Source organism: Mugil cephalus, chromosome 19 (assembly GCF_022458985.1).
Source record: "Mugil cephalus isolate CIBA_MC_2020 chromosome 19, CIBA_Mcephalus_1.1, whole genome shotgun sequence".
NCBI lineage: Eukaryota > Metazoa > Chordata > Actinopteri > Mugiliformes > Mugilidae > Mugil > Mugil cephalus.
The window spans coordinates 13,798,833-13,825,859 of record NC_061788.1 but is presented as its reverse complement, the minus strand read 5'-3'; the positions used below and the strand labels follow the sequence as shown (position 1 = coordinate 13,825,859).

The following is a 27,027-nucleotide window of genomic DNA, read 5'->3' as shown; positions in this document are numbered from 1 at the left end:
ACGGACGTACGTACGTACATACGTACATGCACACACCAAACACACATGGATGACATGAACACACGCACAGAGACACGGGCAAAGGAGTGTATGCATGCAACCACTCAGACGTACATGCACACACACATCCGCACGTACGCAAGAGGTTTTTCCACTAGGAAACACATTGGTGCTTTAGTTCAAAAAAACAAAAAAACCAAAAGACTCATCGCTTGACGCGCTTACCGGCCTCCCCAGCTCAGAGCCTCTCAGGAACTCATCGACGGAAGGTCCTCTTCGACGGCCACGTGCGAATCCCTCCTCGTCTTCCTCTTCCTCATCGGAGTGATGCTGGTGAAATGTACCCTGCTCTCCGTACCGCCCCTGCCTCCTGTCTCCCTGAAAACGTGCGTGAAGAGTTAGGAAGGAGTGTGACACAGTGATGATAACTCTTACACACGTTTGCATTTCATTTTCATTAACCACAATGTGTCAGCAGTATTGCGTGATCAGATTTAGCATTTCCATCAGACCTTGCCACTCTCTGCCGCCACCCTCTGCGCTGCTTCTCGAGCAATAGCTTTGGCCATGGTGTCCGGGATAAGTGTCCCTCTGGGCTGAGGGAGAATCCTCTGCGGGGAGGGGGAGCGCGGGTTGGCGCCGGGAGGTGCCTCGAGGGTGTGGCCTTGCATCGGCACGGGAGGCTGGGAAGAAGGAGAGCGCGGGAGGTCCCAGCCGGGCTGGCCGGGCTGGCCGGGCGGGACGGCTCCGCCGTGATGGGCCGCGTGCTCTTTGGCATCCAGGTCTCTGGCACTTACTGGTCTCTGAGGTACAGGGTGGGGCTGGGCGTGGGGCAGCAGAGGCAGTTGGTGCTGGGGCCTGGGACCCTGGTGGGGCGGGCAGGGCTGGAGATGCAGGGGCTGGGGGTGCGGCGGCCGGAGCTGGAGCTGGGGCTGCGGCGGGCCGCCCGGGTGGGCGAGCCTGGGGAGGGTCTGAGTGTGCGGAGGATGGGGCTGGAGCGGCTGCCCGTGAGGCGGAGCGGGGAGCTGGGGTGGGCCGTGGGGGAGGTGGGGGGACTGGAGGTGGGGTTGAGCGTGCGGGTGTTGAGGTGGACCTGCGTGAGGGTGCATCGGCGGCGGCGGCAGGGGAAGAGGCGGTAGAGGCACGAGAAGGTTGTTTGGAATGGAGGCGACTTGGGAGTCCTGGGATTCTCCCTGTACTGACAGCGTCCTAACGATGACCTCCCTGGCCTCCAGGCATTGAATCCGGTTCAGCTCGACCGTGACGTAGTCTGCCATTGGGAACAACACCTCAGCTATCTGGATTTCAAGAGAAAACACACTGTTAGCACCAACAGGAGGCTGGAGGAGGAAAGCTCTACATGTCAGGTGTGGACTTAAAGCTAGGTACTCGTGATGAGATCACTCAGGACACATGTTAATACCAGGTCTGAACGAGTCCCAGGTTACAACCCACAGCGAACAGCTCAGAGAAAGGTTCAGTGTTGATTTACCCTTTCAGATACAGAGTGTTGATTTACTTTGGCAGTCACCAGAGGGAGTGAGAGACCTTTTCCAAGACATTCATGGGTTCTCAGACTGGGAGTCCTGCACTGAAGCTGAATGACAAGTAGGTGGCACTGCTGCGTGGGCTGAAGACACTGATGACATAATGCCAAACTCAAAGATAGGGGACATATATTACCCACCCATGTGTGATGTATATTCTAATGTTTTAGTTGAATTTATCACGATTAAACATGTTTATCTGTTTGCTGTTCGTAGGCCTGAAACGTGGATTACATGTGTTTAACGTCTGGGTCTAAATCTTGAGTGACGCCTTTAAACACAGATGGTGTCTGCACCGTAGTTCACCACAGCTCACTTTAACATAATTACGCAGGTTGGTAATACTGAGGCACGCTAGCTTACCCTCTGCCCTTTAGTGCAGACTACGTAGCCGATGACATTTGCCCCATTAGATGTGCCTGTGGGAGAGAGGACGGGGGGCTTCCAGCGGACCTGCAGGACCCCCGGAGCTTGCCCGCAGAGCACCTGAACATCCTGGGGAGGCAGCGGAGGGCCTAGAAGGTGAGAGAACGGCGTGAGAACAGAAACGCAACATATAACCTGCTATTTAATGTAACTAGCATACACAAGAGGAGAGGATGGGAGGCATTCTTTAAATGCGTAAATGGGAACACACACGGCCATGCACAGGATACAAAAAAAGGGGAGTGAGGTGGTGGGTGCTGTACGGGGGAATCGGGTCCATTCATATTTTTCTTGCACGTCTCGATTCTTAAAACATATATTTATACTTTGTAGTGATGACATGTTTCATGCGGACACTTTATGGTCTGCTGGTGGGGGACATTCACAAGATGTTGTGTTTTAAATAACATCATTTAAGTTTATGAGAAGTTATTGGCACAACCATTTCATAACCTTAAACACTACATGACATCCATTCAGTGCTGCGGTTGGCTAAATATCGGAAGTATGCGTGTCATTCGGTCTGACACCGTACCATGACCTCACACTACAAACACAGATGCTGTCTCCGCATGCAGGACACAATCCAGAGAGAACTGCAGCTCATTCTCTGTCTCCTACTCTCCTGGATCGCTGCATAAACCATGCACAGCTGCATTCAAGCAGAAGCAAATGCACACTGATACAAAATGGTAATTTCAGCGAGCAGCGGAGGGGCACTGCTTTATATAGAACTGGTTATTCCAGGCCAGGCTATAGGCTGAGGAAATGACTCATCACAGTAATAACTGATCATATCTTATGATGCTCGGCTGTTCTCTAATTAGTGATGTGCCCCGTTGAAGCAAACTTGGGCGAAATGGCAAATGGAGATTTGGTTCCAAACAACAAAGTGTGTTTATATTTGAAAGGGCACAGCTTCAATCTACGGGCCGTGACAAATTACTGTTTAGTCGGAGTCCCTTAACAGACTGCTCATACTTTACAGTGCGGAATAATAATTCTCAGCTTCATGATTATAGTCCCTTCCCCCCTAAAAAATGATAGCGCTAATGCTCATTAGTTTCAGTGGGAAAAAATGATAATTTAATGCTAACAGAAGTGGGAAATCCTTCCCAAGACTGATGTTTCATTCTGACCTGTTCTGCAATATGGTGGTGGACCTAGACAAAATACAATACACAACAACGGCATAGTGAGGAAATGTGGTACTGTACTGTTCTACAGCACAGTACAATAACCTAAGAATATAAATCACATCATGTTATATAGTTGAACGTGGAATAAACTGACATAAACAGAGTAGTAGCAGTCTGTAAACTCCATGTAAACACATAAAAGCGACTCTCAGTTGTGGTACTGTGCACATGCAGTTTTGTATCTCCGCTGTAGAGAAATGATTTGTCCTGACCTGCCGCCTGAGTGCAGAACTCCACGCCGGCTTCTTTCCTCTCCCTCTGCTCCAGCGGCAGTTGCCATGGCACCTGGTGTGGCTGTGCCACCACCGTCGCTTTGTACACCGTCAGGGGCTTCAGGTTGAAGAAGCGCAACCGGTACCTCCCCGGCTTCACCGCCGCGTGCTCCGCCCCGTCTAAGAACACGGTGTGACCATAGTTACTGTTGCTGGGCAACCAAGAGAGCTCGGCAGTGTCGCGCTGGATGTTGTCCACCCGCAGGCCGCACGGCGCCACCACCACGTTGGCGCCCACCAGCAGCGTGCAGCGCAGCTCGTCCGACAGGCCCCGGTCGGTGACGCTCTGCACGGACACGCGGTGGACGCAGCCGTCCAGGTCCAGCTTCTCCAGCAAGCACTTGGTCCGGCCACTGTATGGCATGCTGGCACGCAGCTCCCCGTCTACCAGCACGTTGTAGCCAGAGATGTTCCCCCAACCCAAAGGCACTAGTGGAGGCTCCCAGGCCACGATGACGCTACGTGCCAGCTGCTTGATCAGGTTGATCTTCCGGGGGTAAGGCACACCGTCTTCGGCTAGGTCCTCGGGATCCAGGGGCCCGCTCGTCCCGTTGCTAAAGGGAACCAAGGCGTTGGACGGGCCCAGGAGGCAGTCCTGGGAGGCACCTCCATCCGCAGCCGTCAAAGCCAGGGGCGCGTGGTCCAGCGGCCCCAGGTCGTCTCCTCCTTCGCCAGCCTGAATGGCGAGTTTCTCCTTGTCCTGGACGAACTCCACGAAGTTGGAAGGAACGAGTCCTCTTTGGCCATCGAGTAGTTCCCCTGTCGCACAGGAGAGAAACACAGGCGCAGAAAGTAAGTCAAACACTCCTCGTGTTTGATGCTGATAAACAAACGGCCTAATACGAAAGCGCTAGGCTTTGATAAAAGTCTCCACGGAGAGGAGCATCATCCTTCTGTGAGGCCTCCTGCAAATATTAAAAATAGGCTCCTCTAATGGTCCCTTACAAGAGAGAGGCTAAAGAAAAAGCAATAATAATAATAACTTGAACACACATAATAATCTGCAAGAGCTGTCTTCCTTGCCGAGTGGGAATGAGTCACTGAGTGAGAGGTGGAAGATGAATAAACATACAGTATGTACTATTCCCTAAGATGTAAGATTCACCACGGTGCTATCTTTAATGCTCCCCGCTGTAAACACGCATCAGAGGAAACGCTCCTTTCCAACATTCTGAGGAACTTCGGTTCACAGTTTTTGATGATTTCCAGGAACAACCCAGAGCGTGTGGAGGCTGCGGTCAGCGCAGGAAAATAAAAAAAACAGCTCAGATTTGCAGCGTTGTTTTTTTCCCCCCAAAGGCAAGAAGTTTGTGTTCGACAAAGCTCCCTATCATCTTGTCCTTCAATCCCTTTTTCCACAGGGGCCTGAGAGACCTTAAGACCATCTGCGTGTGTCTGTGCGCGGACGTACGCGCGAGTGTGTGCGCGCGCGTTGTTTGTGTGTTGTGCTGATGATTAAGCTTAGCCCTACTGGATTAGTCATCAAACTAAAAGGGACCGAGGTCCCATCCTGACAACAGCTTGCTCTCGAGCCCGAGTCTCCCTCCTGTGTGGTAAATACAAGGCTCCTCCACAATGCCATGCAATCTGACCGCCCACAGCTAATGAATCACCGCAGCTGAGCACTACTGTGTCGGTGACAGGCTGTGCTGGCTGCCGGATTGGTAGGAAGGGAGGGGGGGGATTAGGATTGCCTCTGATGGAGGAGCCTTCATAATTTGTGAGAGATTAGACGGAGAATCACTCCAATCACCAGTTATGAAAAAGGGATCCAGAAACTTTTCTTGGTGACTCCCTGCCCTCGCAAACAGGAGGTCGCAGGATGGAAATAGCTAACAGGTCCGTGATGGACACATCCGGAATGGAAGTGACACATGAGTCAAGCTGTTATGCAACTTAGCGACGTCTATCTCTGTGGCCGTGTTTACAGCGACGGCTGCATCAGCATTATGGCCCCTTTAAAAGAAGATACGGCCGCGTGGCATTGTCATGTCTCGCGCATGTTGTGCGGAGCTGCCGAAACATAATGTAAAATGACAAGGAGGGGTCAAAATGCATCATATACAGAACACCGAATTTATATATACATACAACACAATATGCACTGGGCATGCTCCTCACACTTATACTGATCAGGAATAACATTATGACCACCTTCACACAACTCACAGCTCTATGATCTAATGAATTTGGAGGTCAGGTCAACACCTTGTGTTGTTCTTCATGTTTTTTGAGTTGTACTGTAAACAGTTTTTGCCATTAAGGAGTGTCATTGCTATGGGGTGGAGGTGCCTGGTTTGGTCTAGATGGGTTTACATGTCTAAGTAACATCCACACAATTTTTTTTAATGTTGCGGCTGATTGGTGTAAGTGTGGGTGTTTTGAAAATGTCCATGCAGATATAAACTGCATCTTCAGTAAGTGAAATTTTTCAGCACTTTGAGCGTCATTTTCAGACAATACATGATGATCCACACACTTATCAGTGACTGTCAAGCATCTCAGCCGCGGCAGACAAGGACTCAGACACAGACGAGAAAGGATCCCACCCCCCCCGGACAGAAATCTTTGTTCTTCAATCAACTCAGATTTATCTTTGTATGTTTCATTTAAGAGCACGCTGATATTATTTCAACAGCTCAAGGAAAAACTCTTATTTTACTTCTCACCTTCATAGAAGCCGTCGTCGTCCATGTTTCCGTACACGTACAGGTACTTTCCGGCCACGAGGGGAAGTTCTGCTTCAGGGTGCTCATTTGGTCCATCGTAGGGGTTGTAACTTAAAGAAGAAAAGATGTGTTTTCCTCACCGTGTCTTTGTGAAAGGAGATGCAAGTTCCTAGAGATTACAAAAGCGTGCGTCGCTCACCTGTAACGGGCAGTGCAAAGGCGGACCTGGCCTGTGTAGCGAGGTTTGGACCTGGGTGATGGGCTGGCCTCATCCTCCATCTGCGAATTAATGAGAGGATTAAAGGGATTTAACGTGTTTCCACAATAAAAGACACAAATCGTACTAAAATAAGAAACGAAATAGCGAAGCACGTCACACGTGCATTACTTCGCTATTTACTGATGTGGCAGCGCTCAGACGCACCTCTGATGGGGTAAGCTGTCGAGGGCTGCTGGGGCGGTCCGTCGTCACGGTGCTGGATTTGACAGACAGCAGTTCTGCTCGTCGTCTGTCTCCAGTCTGCGGTGGGCAAGGCAAGAACTGGGAAATCAGCGGCGGCGCGTTTGCCGCGCTCTCATCACCTGAGAGACATCGATCACAACAGCAGATAAAGAACAACCGTCAGAGCCTCCGCGCGCGTTTCGCTGCTCGTTGCGCCGCTATTGATGAAGGGGACACGCTGCTAACAGCTTTGGTGGCCATCTGCAGCACATATTTCCTTAAATAACAGTCTTCGGGGAGAAAAAAAGGGACAGAAAAACAGGGTAGGAAATTACAGTCTCTGACTGCAAACGGCTGAATTCCTCTAGGACATTATAATAATTCAATAACACAGATATCCTCCATCGCTAGGTTCTTTTGGTCAGTAAGTAATATTATGCATTAGCACAAAAGCACCAGTAGGTTCTGTTTCAAGTGAAGAGAAAGATTAAAAAAAAAAAGGGATTTCCAGCACTTCAAAGACCCTTGGTCTGTGTCAGGCCGTATAAATCTACATCGCTGATCGGGCCGTATCTGCTGGCTCTGCTGGCTCTGCAGGCTGCGCTATGTAGCGCCAGAATGCTAATGTGTTAAATTACATTCATGTCATACGCCCACGCCTGTGATCAATTAGGGTAGATATTGATTTTGCATAAGCACTATCGCCATTAATGGGGTCCACCTCTGGTCAAGAGTGAGTCGATCCAGCTGTTACGCGAGTCGTCTGGGGATTAGAAGACTCCGGCTCTCATTTCATCTGATCACAAGCCTTTTGATCACATGTAATTCGGTAGATGCTTTCATCTGAGCTGTCTAGAGGCCCGTCCATATTTTAAAATCCGTGGACACCACTAGTAGTAAACTACTAGTAAACCTAAACTTATCATTGACTAAATAGAGTTGAGAATACTGACCCACCTGTCTCTGGCCGGGCTTCAAATCCAACGACAACTTGCGAGATCTTCTCCGGCGAGAACTGGACACGGGATCCGGAGGTGGGGCTGACTTTAAGGATGCCCACGGGTTCTGACTGCAAACGGAAATTCAGCAGCTCTTTGGACAACTGATGGAAGTGCTCACTCTGCGACCTGCATTTCTGCTCCAGGTCGTGAACCTTGACCTTTGACATGTGAAGAAAAGATCAGGAAGTGAGATGACGACCAGGGAGGAGGGATGGGGAAATAAAACAAAAACCCTTGGAGTTAAAGGGTGGAAATTCATCACATGTAACTGCGTAGATATGTATCCTCTAAAGAAAAGCTGATTTATGTGATAATGCTGATCAACCGCAGTCGTAATTAGAAAATGATCCCTAAAGAGTCATTTCTAAGCTTTAGCAGCATGTTATATCGAAACCTCTCGCAATCTATTCAGGGCGTATGGAAGAGTGGAGTCATCCGCTGATACATAACAGAGCTACTCTGATAAGAAAGCCTGAGGCAGCACGGATTTAAGCCGCCATATCATACACATGCTATCAAAGGAAGTCAGGGGAGATCTAAGTGGTGGTGTACAGTGAGCAGAGTGGTACCTAATCGCATTCAGTGTTCATATGGATTCTCACTGTGCACAAAACACATACAGTCACCGGGAGCTTCAAGTCTTAAAGGAAGGAAAGGAAGATGAAATGAATGAGGGTGGAAAATAAATACCTGAAACATTATGTCCGTATTGTTCTGGTCAAACAAAAGGCAGGAAATCAGAGAAAAAGGGGTAAAGAAAATGAAAAGAAAAAGCATTGAGATGATAGAACCAAACATTGATGAATGCAAAGTACGTGCAGACTAACCATCAGAGAAGAATCCAAACCAAATGAAGAAAGACAGACGTGTGTCTAAGTTTGTCGAACTGAAAAGGCTTCGCGAGCATAAAGCGACAGAGAGATGGAAAACACGCAGAGGTTTGTTTGCTTTGGCGGCCGCAGAAACTGTAAACTGATTTAGCGTCCAGAATAAAACAAATAAGTTTCAAACAGTTTGTCTGAGCCAAATTCATGACGCTTGCTCAGGAAAATCGTATTAAAGTGCTTCCCGCGGATTAAAACCTGACCTCACCCGAAGTACACTCAGAGGAGTCGCAACCTATTGTGACGAAAGGATTTAGAGTTAAATGAGAAAATGATTTTGAGTAGCAGAGCCAGTGTCAAGCATCTTAAGGACTGTGATGAAACGCAGCGGGTCGGTGATTTGATCACAGGGAAGAGGTCGTCCTGGGTGCGTGTGAATGCGCAAATGCAACACGGACAGCGCAAAAGATATGCGGGAGGAGAAATGTGGAGGTTGGATTACAAGTGCAAACACAAAAGGCCGAGCTATTGTGTGGATATGCTGACGTGTGAGTCATAAACTGGCTGTACAGTGTAACAGCCTTGGTTCAGAAGTGTTTCTGTGAAGGCCAGTCCGCTGTATGTACAATTCAGATTTCAAGCCACAATTAAAAAAAACAAAAACAAAGACAAAAGTAAAATGTGTGAGGGCTGCATGCATCCAGGCTTTCCCTCAAATTGCTGTATATTAACGCCCCTAACCAGTTTGTCCACCCACGCGGCCGTTTTAACTTATTTAGTCTGATTAGACCTCCTCTCAGGGCCGTGTGCGGATTCTAGTTAGTTTCATTGCACCAATTATGCCGAGCACGTTTCACAGTTTTAACATTGTTATTGGTAAATACAGTTTATTGACTCAGTGTAATTCTCAGTGTAGCTCTGCCAAATTTCAGTCTCAGCAGAGGTGCAATCAGCTCTGATTATTGATGACTGCGTGGGCGTATAAGGAGCAGTTTAACAAAGGTTATAGGACTAACAGACCTTTTTTAGTCTGCCGCATGGTTCTAGAGATGGCAGCGTTCGTCTGCGTACCCTAGATTAAAATGATGGGCTCTCAGGAAATGCTGTTAACTCTGCCGCCTTCAAACTGAACTCCTGAGGTCATGATAGTCGCAGCCTTTAACTGGGACTTGTGAACATGTGGTTGCAACGGGGAAAGTCGTGTACACAAACTCCCAAGCATTCAAATGGTGACGTCGGCCGTAAGTTGTGAAGAGTCCGCTGTTTGTCACCTTCTGGCATTTAGAAGCCACTCAGGTTAGCGAGCTAGCTAACCCCACCGCTGGAAATAAAAGGCACGGCGACAAGACGAGACCATTGCAAATATCAGCATTATAAATCTAAATGTCAATATATTCAATTACCGGTGTCTTCCTTCATTTTTCTGAAAACATCATTAAGCCTGTTACAAGAACTCAAACATCCATACATTTCCAGCAGCAACAAGGCTGTGAATACCGCAAAAGACGGATGCTTTTTCCCCCCCGAACACGGTAAACACAACACAATTCAACGGCGGCATTACACCCAGTGTCAGGGCCTTATCTTTCCATTTCCTTCACTAATGGCTGCCCCGGTTGTTAGCTTGCTGCACGGTTGCCTGGCAGCGGTGTCCTCACAGTTTATGGCCGAGCCTGTGAAGCTTTTTGTGAAAACTACTTCCCATGCTGTGACCACAAGTTCCTTTCGAAGGCGACGCTAGTTCTGAGAACACCGCCATTAGCGGCAACGCTTTAGCAAGGCTAACACTTTGGCAGAGATGCGGTTGACGTAAAGCAGCAAGCAGCAAGGGGTGTAATGACAGCTTGAGACTGATGGGAATAATATTTTTTCCTCAAACATATTACATATTCTGAAGAACAACTCATTAAATCACAGTGCTAAACAACATCATATTATCGTTGTCACTGCTAGCATTTAGCCACAGCGCCACTAAGTAGAGCCCCACAGAGCCACTAGCATGGATATCATGACTAAGCTAAAACCACTTGTTTGCTTGTCTCTATTATATTTTTCACATACTGCATGGCTATATTAATTTTGTGTTTATTTTCTTTGTATGTTACTTGGCACCACTGAAAATTAGGGTTTCTCCCACCATCTGTTTTAAACAAATCAAATAAGTGTTCGAAAAGAAGTGCACTGGCTCTTTGTTGGCATCCTTTGGCATTTGCTTTGCTGCTTAAACTAAATGTAAGCACTGAGGTAGAGCTTTGTACGCGTGTGTGTGTGTTTAGTGATGATACTGTACCTCTAACAGGTGTACTGCTTCCTCATGCTCTTGGTCAATTTGAACCCAAGCCTGCAGGCAACACACAGCAACAAACAGTGACAGCTGACACTGTGATCACGGTCCATGAGGCAGAATAGACAACACACAGCTGACACGCTGTCAACGCAATCCCCCTGGCAGACGCTCACTGGTTCATAACGGCACTGGCACTTGAAGAGAGAGGCCTACTGCTGATGGCGCGGCTCCGATGAACGAGAGCCGATTTATTTTAGCATAGGTGAGCGTCCAAATAGTGGCTGCAGAGGGAGGTAAAAGCGCAGTCTTCGACATTAAAGGCCCCTTTGTGCGGTGGTGCACGCGGCTGAGACGCTTAGAGGGTGATTTATGACTTTTTAATGATCGTCTCTTCCTTCAATAAACAACATCAAAACAGAGGGCCAACAATTAAATGGCGACAAATACGTTTGCTTTATGTCCACTTAACAATTACATATCATGTCAAAGCGTATCAGTGTTTCTCATTAGGCTGATTGAGTAAGACAAGATGTGGTAAAAGGAAAATGAGCATCTTAAAAATACAATCATTAATGTAAGCCACAGATATGGCACTGGCTTAGTAAAAAGCCTTTGAATGATCTTACCAGCATCTATAAGAAAATGTGATTTAAATCTGTGCCTCCTTCTGTAACATTTAAGTAATTTCACTATTGTAATTATAAGTACAAACACGTACATCGCACTCTTGAAGTGTACCCAAAATAAAAAGGTCACATTTTACACACTTGTTCACAAGGTGTGTAAATGTTTCCACAACGAGATGGCACATTTTTTTTTGCTCTTCATCACAGTCAAAGGCTGAATCTGCATTTCCTACAGAATCTGCTGATATTCTGGACACGAATCTGAGGCCCGTACCTTTTTTCCGACAGAGTTAGCAGTGATTATGTGACAGTGATTCAGCACAAAACTGGCTACTGACACATCAATAACTGAGCAGGGAGCTTTGCCATTAAGTCACAGCATAAAATCAATCGGTAAAGCCGGGGATTTGTCAAAGGAAAACATATGAAAATTGTTTTCGAGGGTTCACTTTTGCCTTCGCTGTTCCAAAAAAAAATGATCGTACCTTTTGCAGCTGATTGATCTCCTTCTGCTTGGCGTGAAGATCCACCAAGGCTCGCTCATGCTCTGTCTGCAACTGCTGCTTCAGCTCCACGGCCTCGTGCATATGCTGTGGAGATACAGAAAGTCTTCATGTTTAAAACTGCTGTTGCTGTGGTACTGTCTGCAGTGGCAGGAACCTTTGAGGAAAACCTGAATGCAGCGCTGTATTCTAACAAGAAAACGTACACGGCGTGAAAGACTAACACAAACACACACTACAAGTCCAGTTGCCCTTGTTTCAGCTTTACATTGGATGATGGCACTAAAGCAATAGCTTGGCTGCATCAGCTTTGGCATAATGAATGCCACAAATGAAAACAAAGTATTACAGATTAAACCTTCCAGTAAGATTGAAAGGTTGCCAAGATTTAGATGAGAATATCGATACCGCTCAGTGTACCGTTAAATCCAATGCTGCATCAAACAGCTTAAAGACAGGAAGTAGGGCAAAACCGCTTTACATCCATGTAAAATCCCTGTAGAGGTAAAGAGTCAAGATAGTTCAGGAGTGCCGCCTTCTGTTATCTGATCTGTTACGTACATTACACCCAACTGACTCCCCACTCTGAACTGACTCAGACAGAGCTGTCACCCGCACTGATCCCATATCTACCCTCCGCCAAATCACGCGAGTCATGACCATACAGTATCTCCCCGCGAAGCCACAGCCGCCGCGGCCGCCGCATCTCGCAGAAACCCCCGAGTTAAGGCCATAAGATGTTCCTGCGAGTTTAAGAAGAAAAGACGGCTTAGGAAGCTCCGACGTTCCTATTTTTTCCCCGTGTTCCCTCTCCCGTTTAAAAAAAAAAATAAAAAAACGAAAGAAAAGCTTCTTTACCTCCCGGAGTCTCTCCGAGGTGCCCTGAGCAGGCAGCCGCCGCTTTGCATAATCGGGGAGAAGCTCTAAGGTGGAGAGGACTTGGGGTGGCAGGGAGGCTGTCACCGGAACCCTAGTCAAGACTTTTTTGACGCTAGCATCATTTTCCAGACAGGACCCGATGGTCACAATTAACAATGGCCCTAGAAGTTTCAGCTTGATTTCTTTCTTTTTTTTTTACTGATTGTGTTTCCAACTATCCAACAATGCAAAAAGCAGACAAAAACTCCAGCACTTGGACTACTGGAGGGTTTAGCGTCAAAAGAACCTCAGAGAAAGAATAAGAGAAACATAAGGCGGTGGAAATACATTGCAAAGCTGCTCCCTGCAACGAGAACTTAAGACTATCTGTCTTATGACTTGACCTGAAATTGTCAAAGGAATCAAGGCTCGAGCTTTTGAAGTTTGAAGGGATGGTAAAGTCTTTGAAAGCGTCAGTGTCCTTCTTCAGTGAGGTTTTGCCGCAAGGAGTTGGGAAAGACTCTAGCTACGTACAACAAACTCATTTTTGTTACAAACTGAACACACTCCATCTGATTGTTTCAGTATAAGCATGTGTGATTGTTTCTGAAATTAGAGACTGGTCAGGCAGTATAAATAGCAACGAAGTCCATTTATGTGAAATACATGTTAGAAGAAGACAAACTTCTCCAATCTGCCCCAAGCTTCTCCGTCATTTTCAAAGCTACCAGGATATTAAGTGCTTCTATGCTGCAGGAGTTTACATGATCTTCCTTCACACGGCTGCAGCACATGTAAACACAGGTCATTTTAATCCGTATGAAAAGTCAAGTGCTGCTCTGACGCAGGTTAACAGGGAGAGAGCGTGCTTTACCAGTAAGGTGTCCAAAGTCGTTGGTAATGCTGTGACCTACTGTGTAATATCAATTCATTGCCAGAGACAAGGTTTCGACGTACTTTTCTTCATTTCAGGAGGTTTCTGTTTTCAAGTGAGTGCAGAATTAAAAATGTGCCACAGTCCACAAAGCTGCTACCGATATGAGAAAGAGATTTCGGGTGGAAACGGCTCTACTGCCAGGTTAAATGAATTGCCTGCACCGAGACAACTGTAGCTACTTCATCTTGTATACTGCCCTTGGCACCCTCTGTTCCAACTTCATTCCCACATAGAGCTGAGACACAAAGACCTTTTTTAACAGATTACATAACTTTGAGGACAAGATTGACAGCGCTGCCTCTCATCCTTCTTGACTGTGTCCTTTAAAAACACCCAGTAAATCCTTTCTGGTTTCGTTTTTTTATTCCATCTCTGCTCTCTCCACTCACATCACCCCGTGTAATTTTCCCCTAAACAGTCCCTTTGTCTCAATAATCAATGCGACGCAACGAGATAGTGACAAACCCGCCGTCTTTGGGAGCAGGTCGGCCTTTCGCGCGCGGGCGCATTTCTCTCTCAAACATCCTGACAAACAGACAATCGATGGGAGATGCGGGGAGGCGAGGATATGTAACGGGAGCGCCTCTCTCGCGGCGCATCGAGACTGTGTCTGATTACTATTGGCAGACCGAGGAACGCGACGGGGAAAAGAGAGCCTCTCCGCGAAACCAGTGACACTTCAAATCATGTGTTGCATCAGTTTGCGTCTGAAGTTTTCTCAGAAAACAAACACATGGGGGAGTGGGAACAATTTTTTTTTTTTTTGTGAGAGTCAGCAGAAACTGGGCCTGAAGAAATGTCTGCGCAAGATGAATGGCGCGAGGCAAACAGAAACACTGGAGTGATGCATAAACAGAGAGGAGAGGGGAACGCTGGACAAATGCAGCGAGATATGGAGCATGTCAGCGGAAAAGGTGGATGGTTTCAGCCTTCGTACATGTGTTTGTGCTGTTTGAAGCTGCTGTTTGTTTGTTTACTCCTCCTGTCAGTGGTCATAATGTTAAGCTCGATCCGTGCATAATATAATCTCAAACCTGCCTGGTACCAGATACGCGAGCTCGATACTAAACGAGTAACGTGCCATTTAGATTTTTATTCATGGGCCACGTTTCAGCTGATAACATGTATGACTACGCTGCTCTTACTCTCCCCATCCATCACCGCATGAAACCCGCCCGGATAATTTGATCGGCCCCCGTGCGTAATCAGTTCCTAATGTTCAGCCGCAAACAAGTTTGTGGGCAGGAAGGCCCATCTAGCCTCGAGTCTAGTCCAAAATTCCCAAGAAATTCACGTCTGTGGGAAATGTGGGTAGAGAAGGAAACGCACGGGGGGGAAAATGAACCTCAGGCCCTGAAACTCAGCACTGATGCACTTTAAGTACCGGAGGCTTCTCCAAACATATAGACACACTAATGTGCAGTATTTGTATTTGGGGTGAAAGCAAACGTAAATCTAGACGTGTCTCACCTTTAGAACATGTTCCAGGTCGTCCACCTTGCCTTGGAGATGGCTCCTCTGCTCCTGGGCCACGTCTCTTTCCTGGCTCACTACAGCAAAGGTCTGTCTCAGCTGGTCATAGTCAGATCGTACCTGAATCAAACGGAGACGAGGGAGGAAAGGAAATGATAACAAGAGCGGGTTTAGAGGCTTTTAAACAGCGTGGATATTAGAGGCTGTTGAAGGCGAAAAGAGAAAACAAAAAACATTTTAATTCCCCTGTTTGTTGAACAGGAAGCCATTACTCTTTCTCATGAAGAGGGAAAACAAGGTTTGTTTATGAGGTCGGCTCTTGCAGTAAACCTGCTTTTTATATTTATGAATAAAGGCCGCTTTCTCTTGTCTATTCTTTTCCTTTTTTTTTTTTTTAGCTTCAGCTCGGATTGAGAATTGACAATCTGAGGAGAAATTAATCAGCACATTTCCATTTAGCCTTGATGAGACAGAGCTGCTGACTGGAGCACTCTGCCTCCCGTTCCTTCGTCAGTCAGAGGCCTCGAGCTAAGCCGGCGCCTCTAAAGGTGGCCTCGTAGGATCGAGCTGAACCGTCCCTCGGCCACCCTCGCCCGTCATCGCATTAATTAACAGAGCAGATGAGAGCTTGATGGATAAGCTCGCTCCAGCCGAGTACGCAAAACCAGACGGCTGCAAAGAAAATGAGATAATTTATTTGGTGGATTCTGAATTTCAAGCAAATGTTGAAGGGAGCAGCACATTTTATTCAGAGGGAAGCTATCTAGATTCTATAGATAATTAAATCAAAATTATGATCAACTTTTTTAAACGCAATATAAGTGTCAGGCACATAAAATCAAGTTTTTCCTTTAAGGATAAATGTTCTTTCTCCAAATTTTGGTTATACTCCTCAAAACAAACACCCGTCAGAACCTAGCCTCATTAAGGGCAGTATAAAGATAATGCAATAAAGATAAAGTCAGAAGAGTCCAATAGTTTTTCTAAATTAGCAAAACTATTGGACAAACTGATGGAGAGACGAAGTAGGGACACCCTACCTACTATATGAGTTCTATATTAAACTCTGCCTAGTGCTATTTATAAATATACATTATTATCATCATTTTGCATTCAGTATAATACACAGATTCAAATATTATTTTTTATTTCTAACATGTGCAACAGTAGGGTTGCCGTGCAACTGCCGTAAACATAAACAATATACACAATTTACAGATTCAAGTTTTAATTTTAGGTTCTTGGCCAACAACCATACACACTCACACCTAGGGTCAATCCACCAATCAGCCTAACGAGCATGTCTTTGGAGGTGGGAGAAAACTGGAGTACCCGGAGAAAACCCACACAGACACAGGGACAACATGCAAACTCCACTTAGAAAGGCCTGAGCTGGACTCGAACCTGGACCTTCTCGCTGGGAGGAGTCAGTGTTAATGTGTATTTAAAGAAATTTAAATTAGTGTGGAAAAATTAGAAAAATATATATAAAAATGTCTAATCAACCAAACATTTTGCGACCCCCCTTGCAGTACCTCCACAGACCCCCTAGGGGTCATGGACCCCTTGTTAAAAACCTATGATTTAAAAGATAGTTTGGGAAGTCTACGTTTGGGAACATTGATCAATCTATCTGTCTCTGTCTTGACTATCATGATGTGAGCAGCTCGTGGAGAAAGAAAGTTATGGTGACTTTACTTAAGCTATTTTTTAGTCTTTTCTGGAATTACCCATCTTCACAGTCTTATACTGACTTGCAACTGCATCTTTTAAACTGGCAAACATCCTATGAGTGATTCATGATACAATTCAAACGAGATTAAATAAGTTGTTTGTACTTAGCTATTAACTACTCCAGAACAAGGTCCTATTGTTTGTGTCCTCTCGTTACCACGTCTTTCTCACATTATGGATTCAAACCGTCTCTCTTAAAAACAGATCCTGCAAAGCGAGTACAATTTATCTCCTGTGATTGCTTTCTCTAATTACACCGCCGCTGTCCTGTTTCCCGTCTCTTTAATTCTCACTCTCAGCCTCTGCCTTTCAATAACTCACGCGCTTTTGCCGCGATTGCCCTCGCAGGCCAGTCGCACTCATTTACGCCGCATTCCTGGTAGGACCGGACGCGCTTTTGCCCCATTTTCCCTTCATCTCTGTCCCCCACCTTGTCGCCGCACAGATGGCACGGTGTTTTTTTTTTTTTTTTATATCTTATTTATTTATTTTTGGTGAGACTTTGGAGAGAAGGCTCAGAACAGAGTCCCCGGACACGTGTCAGACCTGCCCCGTCTGTGAAAGTCACTGTTACCACCAGAGCAGCTAATCGCCTGCCATCACAGACGGTCACCGTCTCTCCTTCTGGGTCAGCGTGCGCGTGTTTATGCATGCGTGTGCGCGGTGTCAAGACTGCTTGGCAGGCTTCCCCAGCGAAGGCTCGGTAATAGAGCAGGAAATATGGCATCGATCTGTGTGTGTGTGTGCGCGTGTGCGAGATGTGACATCAGTATATACAGCAGGTTCTGTGTGTGAGGAAGCAATATAAAGATAAAGAATATAAACGCATTATATAGGCTACTGTATATGATGATAATGACACAGCTGCTGGAGTATTGATTTGTGGGGACACGTGAGTCATTTATCCATTTATTTATTTATTTATGTGTAGCTCCTGCATCACTTACGCCGCAGAATAAAATCGATTTGGCCGTTGACCATCACCCGGTCTAACATTGATCATCACTGTGCCATGCGGGTCTGAACACACTACACGTGTAAGTGGCTTGCCTGGTCATACTTTGACGCCTTCAGGTGGTGATTGATCAGCTCGAGGTTCAGGCGATTTTTCTCCTGCAAGGCGGCATGGAGCTTTGCTTTCTGGAGGAAAAAAAAAACAAAAAAAACAGTGCATTATTACATTAGGATGCAAGACTTACACGTGCGATGTATGCGAGAAACAGCCAAACTCCATCTTAAAACTATTGCATAAGCAACAGATGAAAGACTCAGGTTAGTGCTGATCCCTCCCACAGTCTATACGCATGTGTGTGTGTGCGTGTGTGTCTGTGTGTAGATAAGCCTTTGTCTAAGATGCTGTCTGGAGGACAAAACCCACAGCTGCATACTGTCACCCTCCATTTGGCATGTGGCTTTAGGAATGGAGTGGGAGAGCTGAAAAAGACATGGGAGCGGGAAGATGGATGGTTAGAGGAAGGAAGCCGGGATGATGAGAGAGAGAGAGAGAGAGAGAGCGTCGGGAGGCGAGAAAAGGTCTGAGGGAGAAGCAGAGACAACAAACCGAGGAGGAGGAAGGGTGTAACAAGCCGGCGCCGGAGGAACGCTAAACAGGCAAACGGGCGCATTTGTATGCGTCAGTAAAAACCCCTCAACGGCTCCAGAGAGATTAAGTTGCCGACCAGGTTAAAAAATGATTGAAGAGAGATGTGCGGCTCCTTTTTGCTCTCTCCCCAGTCAAGATTCACATTCAGAAGTTGTCATGCCGCCGGTGCTGCAGGTACTCAAGCATTACATAATTACGGCAGACTCAAACTAGGCCAGTGCTCTCCTCCTATCGCAGCTCCGAGCGTTCGAGAGTGACTTCGCCGCCGCGACTGGTCGCGTCCTGGAACGTAATGCCACTTCGTGGTGGCGCGCCGTGCTCGCGCCGTTGTCATTCCGAGTTTCCCATCGTTAAAAATATGTCATTTATAACGGCAGTCGGGCCTTTCATATAACAGACCTCAGACTTTGAGCAAAAAGCGAGAGAAGCTGATAACAGGTTTCATTTGTCTTATCTCTGAAAATAGTGCCTCCGAAGAGAAATAAATCAGTCCACAGTCACAGCTTTCCACCCCCCCCCTAAAAAAAGAATTGTGGGTGGGTGGTAGGACGCTGGTCTGGAACCAATCTGTTAGGAGCTGATTATGTTCTGGCGCCCTTATGGCTGCTTTACGCGATGAAATAGTAACAATGCTTTCAAATTCCCCCTATCCCAAACTGATCAAGTATCTGTGGGATGCACTGGAACAAGCCCGATCCACAGAGGCCCCTCCCCTCAACAAATAGGACCCAAAGGCCCCCGTCCTGTTACCAGACACCACAGGACGCCCTCAGAAGATCCATGTCCATTCACTGATGAGTCACAACTGTTTTGGAGGCACAAGGGAGACCGACAATATTAGGAAGATGGTCATAATATTATGTCTGATCGGTGCAGAAAGCGTAATTGATATTGGCTACAATCATGGCCAGACTTTCGCTTGGATTTGTCCGTTGTAGAGAAAGCTGTAACGCTGAATCCCCATGAACTCAGCAAACCCTTTGATGCCGCCAGGTCTCCTAAATAATACTGCTGCATAGCCATAAAGGAAGTTGCGAGTCGACTTCAGCTCAGAGGATCCTGATCAAATTTATCAGAACGAATCGAGGATCTCAATAAATCCTGGCCAAGAGGGGGAGAGGGAATAGCAGGGAGAGTGAATAGAAGGGGGGGTGGGAGGGGCAGCCAGATTCGTTCACCTCTTTGTGTGCTGGCAGAGAGACAGCCAGGGATGTCGGAGGAAGAGACAATCAAAGCGAGACACGGATAGAGAACAGACAAGGACAGGAAGACTGGGAGACTGGTGAGTGAGTTCACTCGCCGCTTTCATTGCGTAACCCCCGTCTCCACGTCACATCTCTGAAGACTGTCCAGAACCACACCTAGCTACAGTAGCAGCCACAAATGCTCTCTTCTTCTTCTTCTTCTGACTGTTAATGAAGCAGATGCGGTGCATCATGAGGCATCAGCTGCGGACGTCCTCTGCACTGACACCCCGGGGCACGGCCTTGGAGTGGGCACCACGAGGAAGCAGGGAACGGAAGGGACGTACAGATAACTGGAAAGAAGGATGTGATGGAAAGAAAATTGACAGCCTGGGAGCTCGGCTCAGGCTCAGGCTCCGGCGGCCATGACTTAAACTCTCCCTCTGCTCAACCTGCCTCTCGAACGGAAGAACCTTCAGCGCTCGGCCGAAACAAAAGGAGGAGGGACGCACTGAGACGCGACGACCTTTTAAGGGCTTCTTTGTGCGGGGCCTCGGAATTGATGCCCGCTCCTCCACTTCCTCCCACTTCCAGTGAATCACACATTCACAGCTCGGCTTAACACTCCGTAACATCTTGTAAACACAGTGCTATGCCGCGAAGCCAAGGGACACGCACATTTCTGTGCCAATTTAAACCTTCAATATGCACAAACAAACAGAGAAAATCTGATTCGAAGACATAAAGGATATGCTACTCAGGCCCTTCCTTGAGGAATGACAACTCTGATGGGGGATTAACAGCATCTGCGCGGAGCCGTGCTGGAAAGTGCGGCGCGCGCTGCTGAATCTTTGCACGGTCGTGAAATTTGAGATCTATATGTGCGTGCAGAGAGAGTGGACAGGCTGGGGGGAAAGACCTCAACACCACTAATGACTAATTCGCTCTGACAACTTCTTTTTTTTCTCCTCCTGTCCTGTCTTTCCTCCCTATCTACGCCTTTCCACACAAACACGCGCGCACCGATGCGTGCGCTTTCCCTTCCTTCCCCGGCCTGATTACAATTCTCTCCCCAAACCCGCTAATTTAGCTGCTGGCCCCCACTCTGATCACCGTGGCAAGCCTGTTCACCAAGCGTCTGGAGTCCCAAAATGTTCCCTGCATCTATATGTGCGAGGCATGTCAAGTCGAATCAGCGCGCCGGCACGGGCGCGAGTTAACCTTTGCACAAAGAGCGATTCGCCACTAAATAGGGTAGGACCTTTGGGTCCTGTGGGTTGAGGGGAGGGGGCCTCTGTGGATCAGGCTTGTTCCAGTGCATCCCACAGATGCTTGGTCACTTTTGGTATCTATTGCCTTTGGAGGCCAGGCCAAGGCCAGGCTTGTCACAAATGCCAGGTCTAAGAGTTTCCCAACAGAACATTGTGTACTGGCACAAGACGGTCAATGTTATTCACTGGTCAGTGGTTTTAATGTTTTGGCTGATTGGTGTATTTATCCTTACAGTGTCTCCACCAAGACACATGTCACAGGAGAGGCTCATAGATAATATCATGACATAATTATTCATCTTATTGTTAATTTCATTATTCTGTGCGAACTCACTCCGGTCAGATCAAACAAAGCGCCCGCGTATGAGTTTCTTGCATTTTCGTCCAAGTGCGTTCTCGAGTTCTGTCGACCCGATAATGCTCCGCAGAGGGGCGACTGCTCAAAGGTTACAGGAAATGATTGCATTTAATCTACTCATTATTCAACAGATCCAATCTGGGTTTAATGCGAATAGGAAGATAATTCCCCGTATTCATTTCAGAGCAGCTTCGTTTAATCAAACCGGCTTCGTAGCTGTTTGGTTTTAAATCCCAAACACGCCGAATTTACCGGTGATTTATTTCATTTAAACGCATTTGGGGAACAAATAAAACAGCCATTAATGGAAACTGACTGCCGTCCCTTGCAAGTTGAGGATTACACTGGATTTTCCTAATTTTGACATACAGGTTTTCGGGCTCTTATTTTGCATTGTAATTTACGAGAGAATTAGCCGGTGGCTCTTGAATTATCAAAAAGAGAATTGATAAAGGATGTAATCATGAGCACAGAGATTTGTAGGATGGGGACCGTTGAGTCTAAATGGGATTTTTGTGGCTAGAGGATTGTCCCTGTTTCCCGGGGAGGATTGTCATTAATTAGATGTCACGGAGGAAACACTTTGTTCCACTTAACTGTGGGTGGAAAGACACTGACAGCGTCTGCTGTCTTCAGTGTGGGCACCAGTAAAGTCCCGAACAGTTAATAATAATTACTGCAGACATGACGTTCACATAGAATTTACCGTATAAAAATAAATATATGATCCGTTGTGCAAAGTCCAAGAATATTTTTACAAGAGTGAAACCAAGCAAAAGTGAAACTTGAGTTCATGGGCAAAGAAGATGTGCTCATAGTACACAAGCATTTAATACAAAGCCTCTATTCTCACCCCATTTCCCTAAAAATAATCCCCTCCTTGTTTCCCTCTGTTATGTGACTTAAATTGGCCCTGACGTATTCTTGTTTGAGTCTCAAACAAAACATTTCATATCATCCAGACACTCTCTCCACTAAAGGCTGAGTGGTTTAGTAGGGCGGCTGAAGCCCATGTGTGTGCATCTAAACAACTTTGTGCCTAACGACTGATGAGTGCGTATGTGTGTCAGAGATTGTTCTGCATTTGTGGTTGGAAAATGGACAAATGGAGCCTTGATGGTTGAATCACCGCAGCAGGAAAAGGCTGCTGGGCAAAGTCTAATGTCTGAAGCAGACAGGACCACGGACAGCTCCTCCCTCGGCTGTCGTCTCTTTGCGTTTCGGCGTCTCGCAGACTTTCCGAAACGCGAACGAACTGAACTCCTGAATGTCTGCCGTCGGGTTTCAGAGTGACGTCTGAACCTCCGTCAGAGGTCAGTGGCTTCGGGTCGACTGTGAAGTACCATCTCAGTTCCACTGACCACTAGAAAGCACGACGACGTGAAGCAATGTTCACTCGTGTTTGCTGATGCGCGACGCGTGCGCATCAAGAGACAAACTCGTCCAAACACATACACTGATCTGACATAACATTATGACCACCTAATATTGTGTCGGCGGAGGGGCCTCTGTGGATCAGACTTATTTGAGTAGATCCCACAGATACTTGATCACTTTTGGGATCTTGTAAATTTGGAGGCCAGTTCAAGGCCAGGCTCGTGTTGGTTTTTACATGTTTTATGAGTTGTTCCATAACTGTTTTTGTGTGTGTGTCTGTGTCAGGCTGCATCCTGCTGGGGACGGCTGCTGCTGGAACTATTGGTCATCGGTACGGGGTGGAGGGTCGAGCTTCAACCGTAATGAAATGATTGAAACCATGTGATTAAAAGTATTTTTAGAATAATCTTTAAAGTTTAATAAATGTTTTTTTTTTGGGGGGGTGGGATTGAGATTTATAAGCACTCAGAGAGAAGTAGATTGTAGTAGTGGCAGGGACGTAATAAACTACTGCGGGCGCGGGGACGGGGCAAAAAAGTATTTTCGCCACCTAAAACAAGGAATCCCTCAAAAATCAATATCAGTTTAAGTGTATGCTATATCAGAAATACCATCACAGAACTGAAGCCATTGTATTGATCTGTGCTCTGCACGAGCCACCAGATTCCACAGTAATTCTACCTCGCAGAACACAGGAGAGGCCTGTCTACTGCTGCCTCAAGTGGTTAGCATGTTTGTGTTATTGTGTGACTTTAGCGTGTTAACACATTTGTTTGGATATACAAACGAAGATGTTAACACGTTGGAGTCACACAGTGAAGGACCAGAAACGTGCACACCTTGCAAGGACAAATGACTCATAGGTCAGAACGACGTAACAGGAGTTCATCGTATGTGTTCTGTGGATGTGCTTCATTACGAGGGCCGACCACCTTGGACTGTAGTTAATGCACCTGCTGGTTGATGAGTACTTCAAAGAATTCAAGCAATCCTGTTATTACACAAAGACGCCTACGTTGCATTTTGGGGGAGAATCAACTGATCACAAGACCAGTATTAGCTCAGTATTAGCTTGATTGCAAAGTTTTAGTAGCAGACGTGAGGGCTTTTATGCACTGATTGATTATCAAATTCAAATACAAGGAAATGACTGATCGCATTAGGGAAAAGCAACCTTGCGTGATCATTCACTGCAAATGGCAACGAGGACACACTTTCTAAAGTTGACGGTAACTTTAACTTTGGTCGTACGCTGACACTTTACGTGCCCACTTAAGGAATTCCTTCTGAAAATGAGGGACGTTCTGGAGGATTTACTGCGCAGCATTAGCATGGTGTGCGCTGCGGCACGGAAGATGATAAATAACGGTTTGTCCTCTGAAGGGCTTAGCAGGTGTTTGCCTTTTCACAAGAGAACGTGCGACTCCCGGCCCGACTTGATCTGCTGCCAAGCATTAGCCTGCTTGGCAGACTTTAGTCAGTCTCAAGAGCACTTTGAGATCGATCGTTTATAATAATGTTAATACCGTGCTTTACCGTTCGGTTTACAACACAGACATGACACCGGAACAGCTGCTCCGTAGCGGCCGCGCGCCACCTCCGCGAACGGTGGCTTCCTTTAACCTTTAAGTCGGGCGGCGTTCACGTGTGTCGTGTTATCTGCCCTTCAGACGTGGACCGCGACCTTTCGCTTTCGCTCGTCTTTTCTTTGTGCTCCTCGTGAGATGCAGCTCGCGCTAACCGTTACCGTAATGTCACCGATAGATTATTTATCAACGTGCTGTTAAAATATTCACTTTTAAACTTCTGTATCGGTGGCCCGCTAATGTGTCTCTGCGGGTGTCTCATTCATAAATCATAAATGAGTAGGGCATGTGTGTTCGTACACCGATCAGCCACAACATCATGACCGCCGCCGTGATGCAGGTCTCGCGCAGGTGCCTCCAAAAACAGTTGTGAGTCGTGCGATGGATTGGGCTTGTCCAGAACACTGAATTGTCACAAGATGGTCAAACGTCATGCACGTGTACCTGTCAATGGTTTTAATGTTGTGGCTGATCGGTGTACGCATTCACAGTCACAAGAGGCCGTTTCTACTACGTGTGATTTGTGGACGCAGATGGCAGCGCATAGAACCAATACAGTGAAGCGTGAGTTAAAGTGTGCGTGCGTGTGTGTGCATGCAAGCATGAATGAGTTGCATAACTAGCATCTCCAAGCATATATTAGCCTTAAGCTCCTCTGCACCCAGAGTGTTGCAGACCTTTCATCTGAAACCCACGCGTTCAAAATCCCCCTCAAAATTATTCAAAGGGAAAAAAAAAAAAAAAACAGGAAAAAAAAAACAAACTACCTCACAGAATAAACACACGCACTCCGTCAGCTTAAGACCATTCTCGTAACACAACAGCAATTAGAGGGAACCCCCTTGTTGCCGGTGAGTATGTAAATATGTTTTGAGGAAAATGTCTGAATGTGAAGCGTGTGACTCACTCCTGCAGATTTAGTGCTGCTGTGATGAAGCTGGAATGGAAACCTGCGCAGACGTTTAATATTAACAAGACCCAAAAAAAAAAAAAAAAAAATAGTCTACGTCAGGTCTTTATAGCAGCCAAAATTCTTTAAGCGCACGCAAAGTTTTCTTACAAGAAAATGAATCACGCCAAGATATAAATGTGCCCACGTTTTGGGCGAGAATCATACAGTTAATGTTTTTTTAAACCCCCTTGCTGCCCTACATCCTTTTTTGTGTGTGTGTTTGTGTGTGTGCGCACATGTGAACTCCGCTGCCCGCCTGTGACAGAGCAGGAGACAAACCAGAGTTTTACGGGGGGGGGCAGAGGAGAGGCCAGCGCTGCCGTCAGGAGAGATTAACTTCTCCTCCACGTAGAGCGCATCCTCGTTCACGTCACTGTTTAACCTCCTTTGTGGCTCCTCTCTTTACTCCTTCAGCTCAGCTCGAGTTAACGCTGTAAACTGCGCTATTTGCACTTGTTTGCGCGACGCATGCACATGCGCAGCTTATGTCGCTTTTTTTTTGCTTTAGAGTCGGCTACAAAGCTGATTTGCCCATGTCGAGGGCTTTGAGCCTGCACCTGAGGCACGGCGGCAATTGGCTGCAGATCTTATCGAGCCACATGCAGGCTGCAGTTTTTCAAATGAGATTGTTTTCTCAATTTTCCAACGCAATTATGACAAAATATAACTAGTGACAGAAAAGAGATCACCAGTGATTGTCATGAAGGGTTTAGTTCCTCATATTTAAGGACATTGTGTGGTTTGTCGGACAAGACAAAACTTTTGAATTTGAATTCTTTTCCAAATATATAATTTTCTATATTCCATCCTTTTGGATGCTAAACTATTATTACTAATTATAGCAAAATTATTAAAGAACCGTGCCTGTAATAAGCAGCTTACTGTGCACGTCAGTGTATCAACAAACCCACAGAAGGAGGAGATTGTAAACCTGATTAAAGGCTTGATAATTTACAAACCCTAATAGAGTATGCTGGCCTTTTCATATCAGTTTCTAAACGGCTAGTTTGTAGACCCGAGCCAGCTTTACACTTTAGTTACAGCTCGTCTTTGGTCTCAAATCTTCAGAGCAGACAGAAATCACGCTGTGTAAAGGGGCTGCTTTAATATCAGTGGCAGTTGGTTAGCGGCAAACTGATGGTGGATGCGAATTACAACACGCCCCAGTTGCATAAGTTGAAAGTGGTGCGAACGGGGGCCGGGGTTAGCTAGACGGACAGACGGAGAGGCAGAACCTACGCGTAGTCGTCGGAAGACCCTCGGGGGAAAAAACGCTGTCTTCCCTTAAGAATAACCACGCCCCGCGGGAAACATCAGGGGCATGGGAGGAGTGTGCGCGCTGAAACGCGTGCGCGCTCGCATGTACACACTCCGGGTGCAGTCAGCGAGATAGAAACTGGGCTCCACTGACGTGGGCAGCAGAGCTTCCAGTCACACTGATGACATAATGCATTTGATGTGAACAGGACCCATTATTCCCTCAGGCCACACAGAGAATATCAGAGGCCCGGAAAATAAGTTCTGAGGAAGATCAGCGTGATGCTAATGAGGAGCCCAGGAGCTGGTTAGGGATTACATGTGCCTGGGTGGACCTTCATGCTCGCTTAATGCTCGGATGGACCTTCAGACTGCACACAAACACACACAGAGACACAATCCAGCACATGAAAAAATCCATAAACTCTCCCTGACACACACGAGGTCTTCCTTCCACATGCGTCGCGCACAAGATCCACGGACCCACTCTCGCATGACCTCAATCTGCAAAACATACCACGCAAGTGCTAAATAATTTACATGTGACCCCATTGCACAGTTGCTAAAATGTACACTATGCTGGAAATACACTAAGAGAACCTCAGCAGAGGTTTTCAGTGCCGTCTGCAGCCAAACCTTCT

The 27,027-nt window shown here is 46.7% G+C and overlaps 1 protein-coding gene across 6 annotated transcripts in view; it reads right to left on the bottom strand.

Annotated features, from left to right (window-relative positions):
• LOC124996324 (RIMS-binding protein 2-like) overlaps positions 1-27,027 on the bottom strand; it is a 64,642-nt gene that overhangs the window by 12,839 nt on the left and 24,776 nt on the right. For 5 of the 6 annotated variants that reach the window (XM_047569182.1, XM_047569184.1, XM_047569186.1 and 2 more), the window contains 13 exons: positions 17,849-17,938; positions 15,062-15,184; positions 11,779-11,883; positions 10,671-10,721; positions 7,513-7,714; positions 6,538-6,695; positions 6,313-6,392; positions 6,114-6,223; positions 3,385-4,203; positions 3,113-3,136; positions 1,911-2,062; positions 513-1,298; positions 226-378 (listed from right to left, as the gene is read on the bottom strand). In XM_047569182.1, the coding sequence (XP_047425138.1) occupies positions 226-378; positions 513-1,298; positions 1,911-2,062; positions 3,113-3,136; positions 3,385-4,203; positions 6,114-6,223; positions 6,313-6,392; positions 6,538-6,695; positions 7,513-7,714; positions 10,671-10,721; positions 11,779-11,883; positions 15,062-15,184; positions 17,849-17,938 (2,853 nt within the window). The remainder of the gene's footprint in view (positions 1-225; positions 379-512; positions 1,299-1,910; positions 2,063-3,112; positions 3,137-3,384; positions 4,204-6,113; positions 6,224-6,312; positions 6,393-6,537; positions 6,696-7,512; positions 7,715-10,670; positions 10,722-11,778; positions 11,884-15,061; positions 15,185-17,848; positions 17,939-27,027) is intronic. The other variant, XM_047569188.1, reaches the window with a different exon arrangement.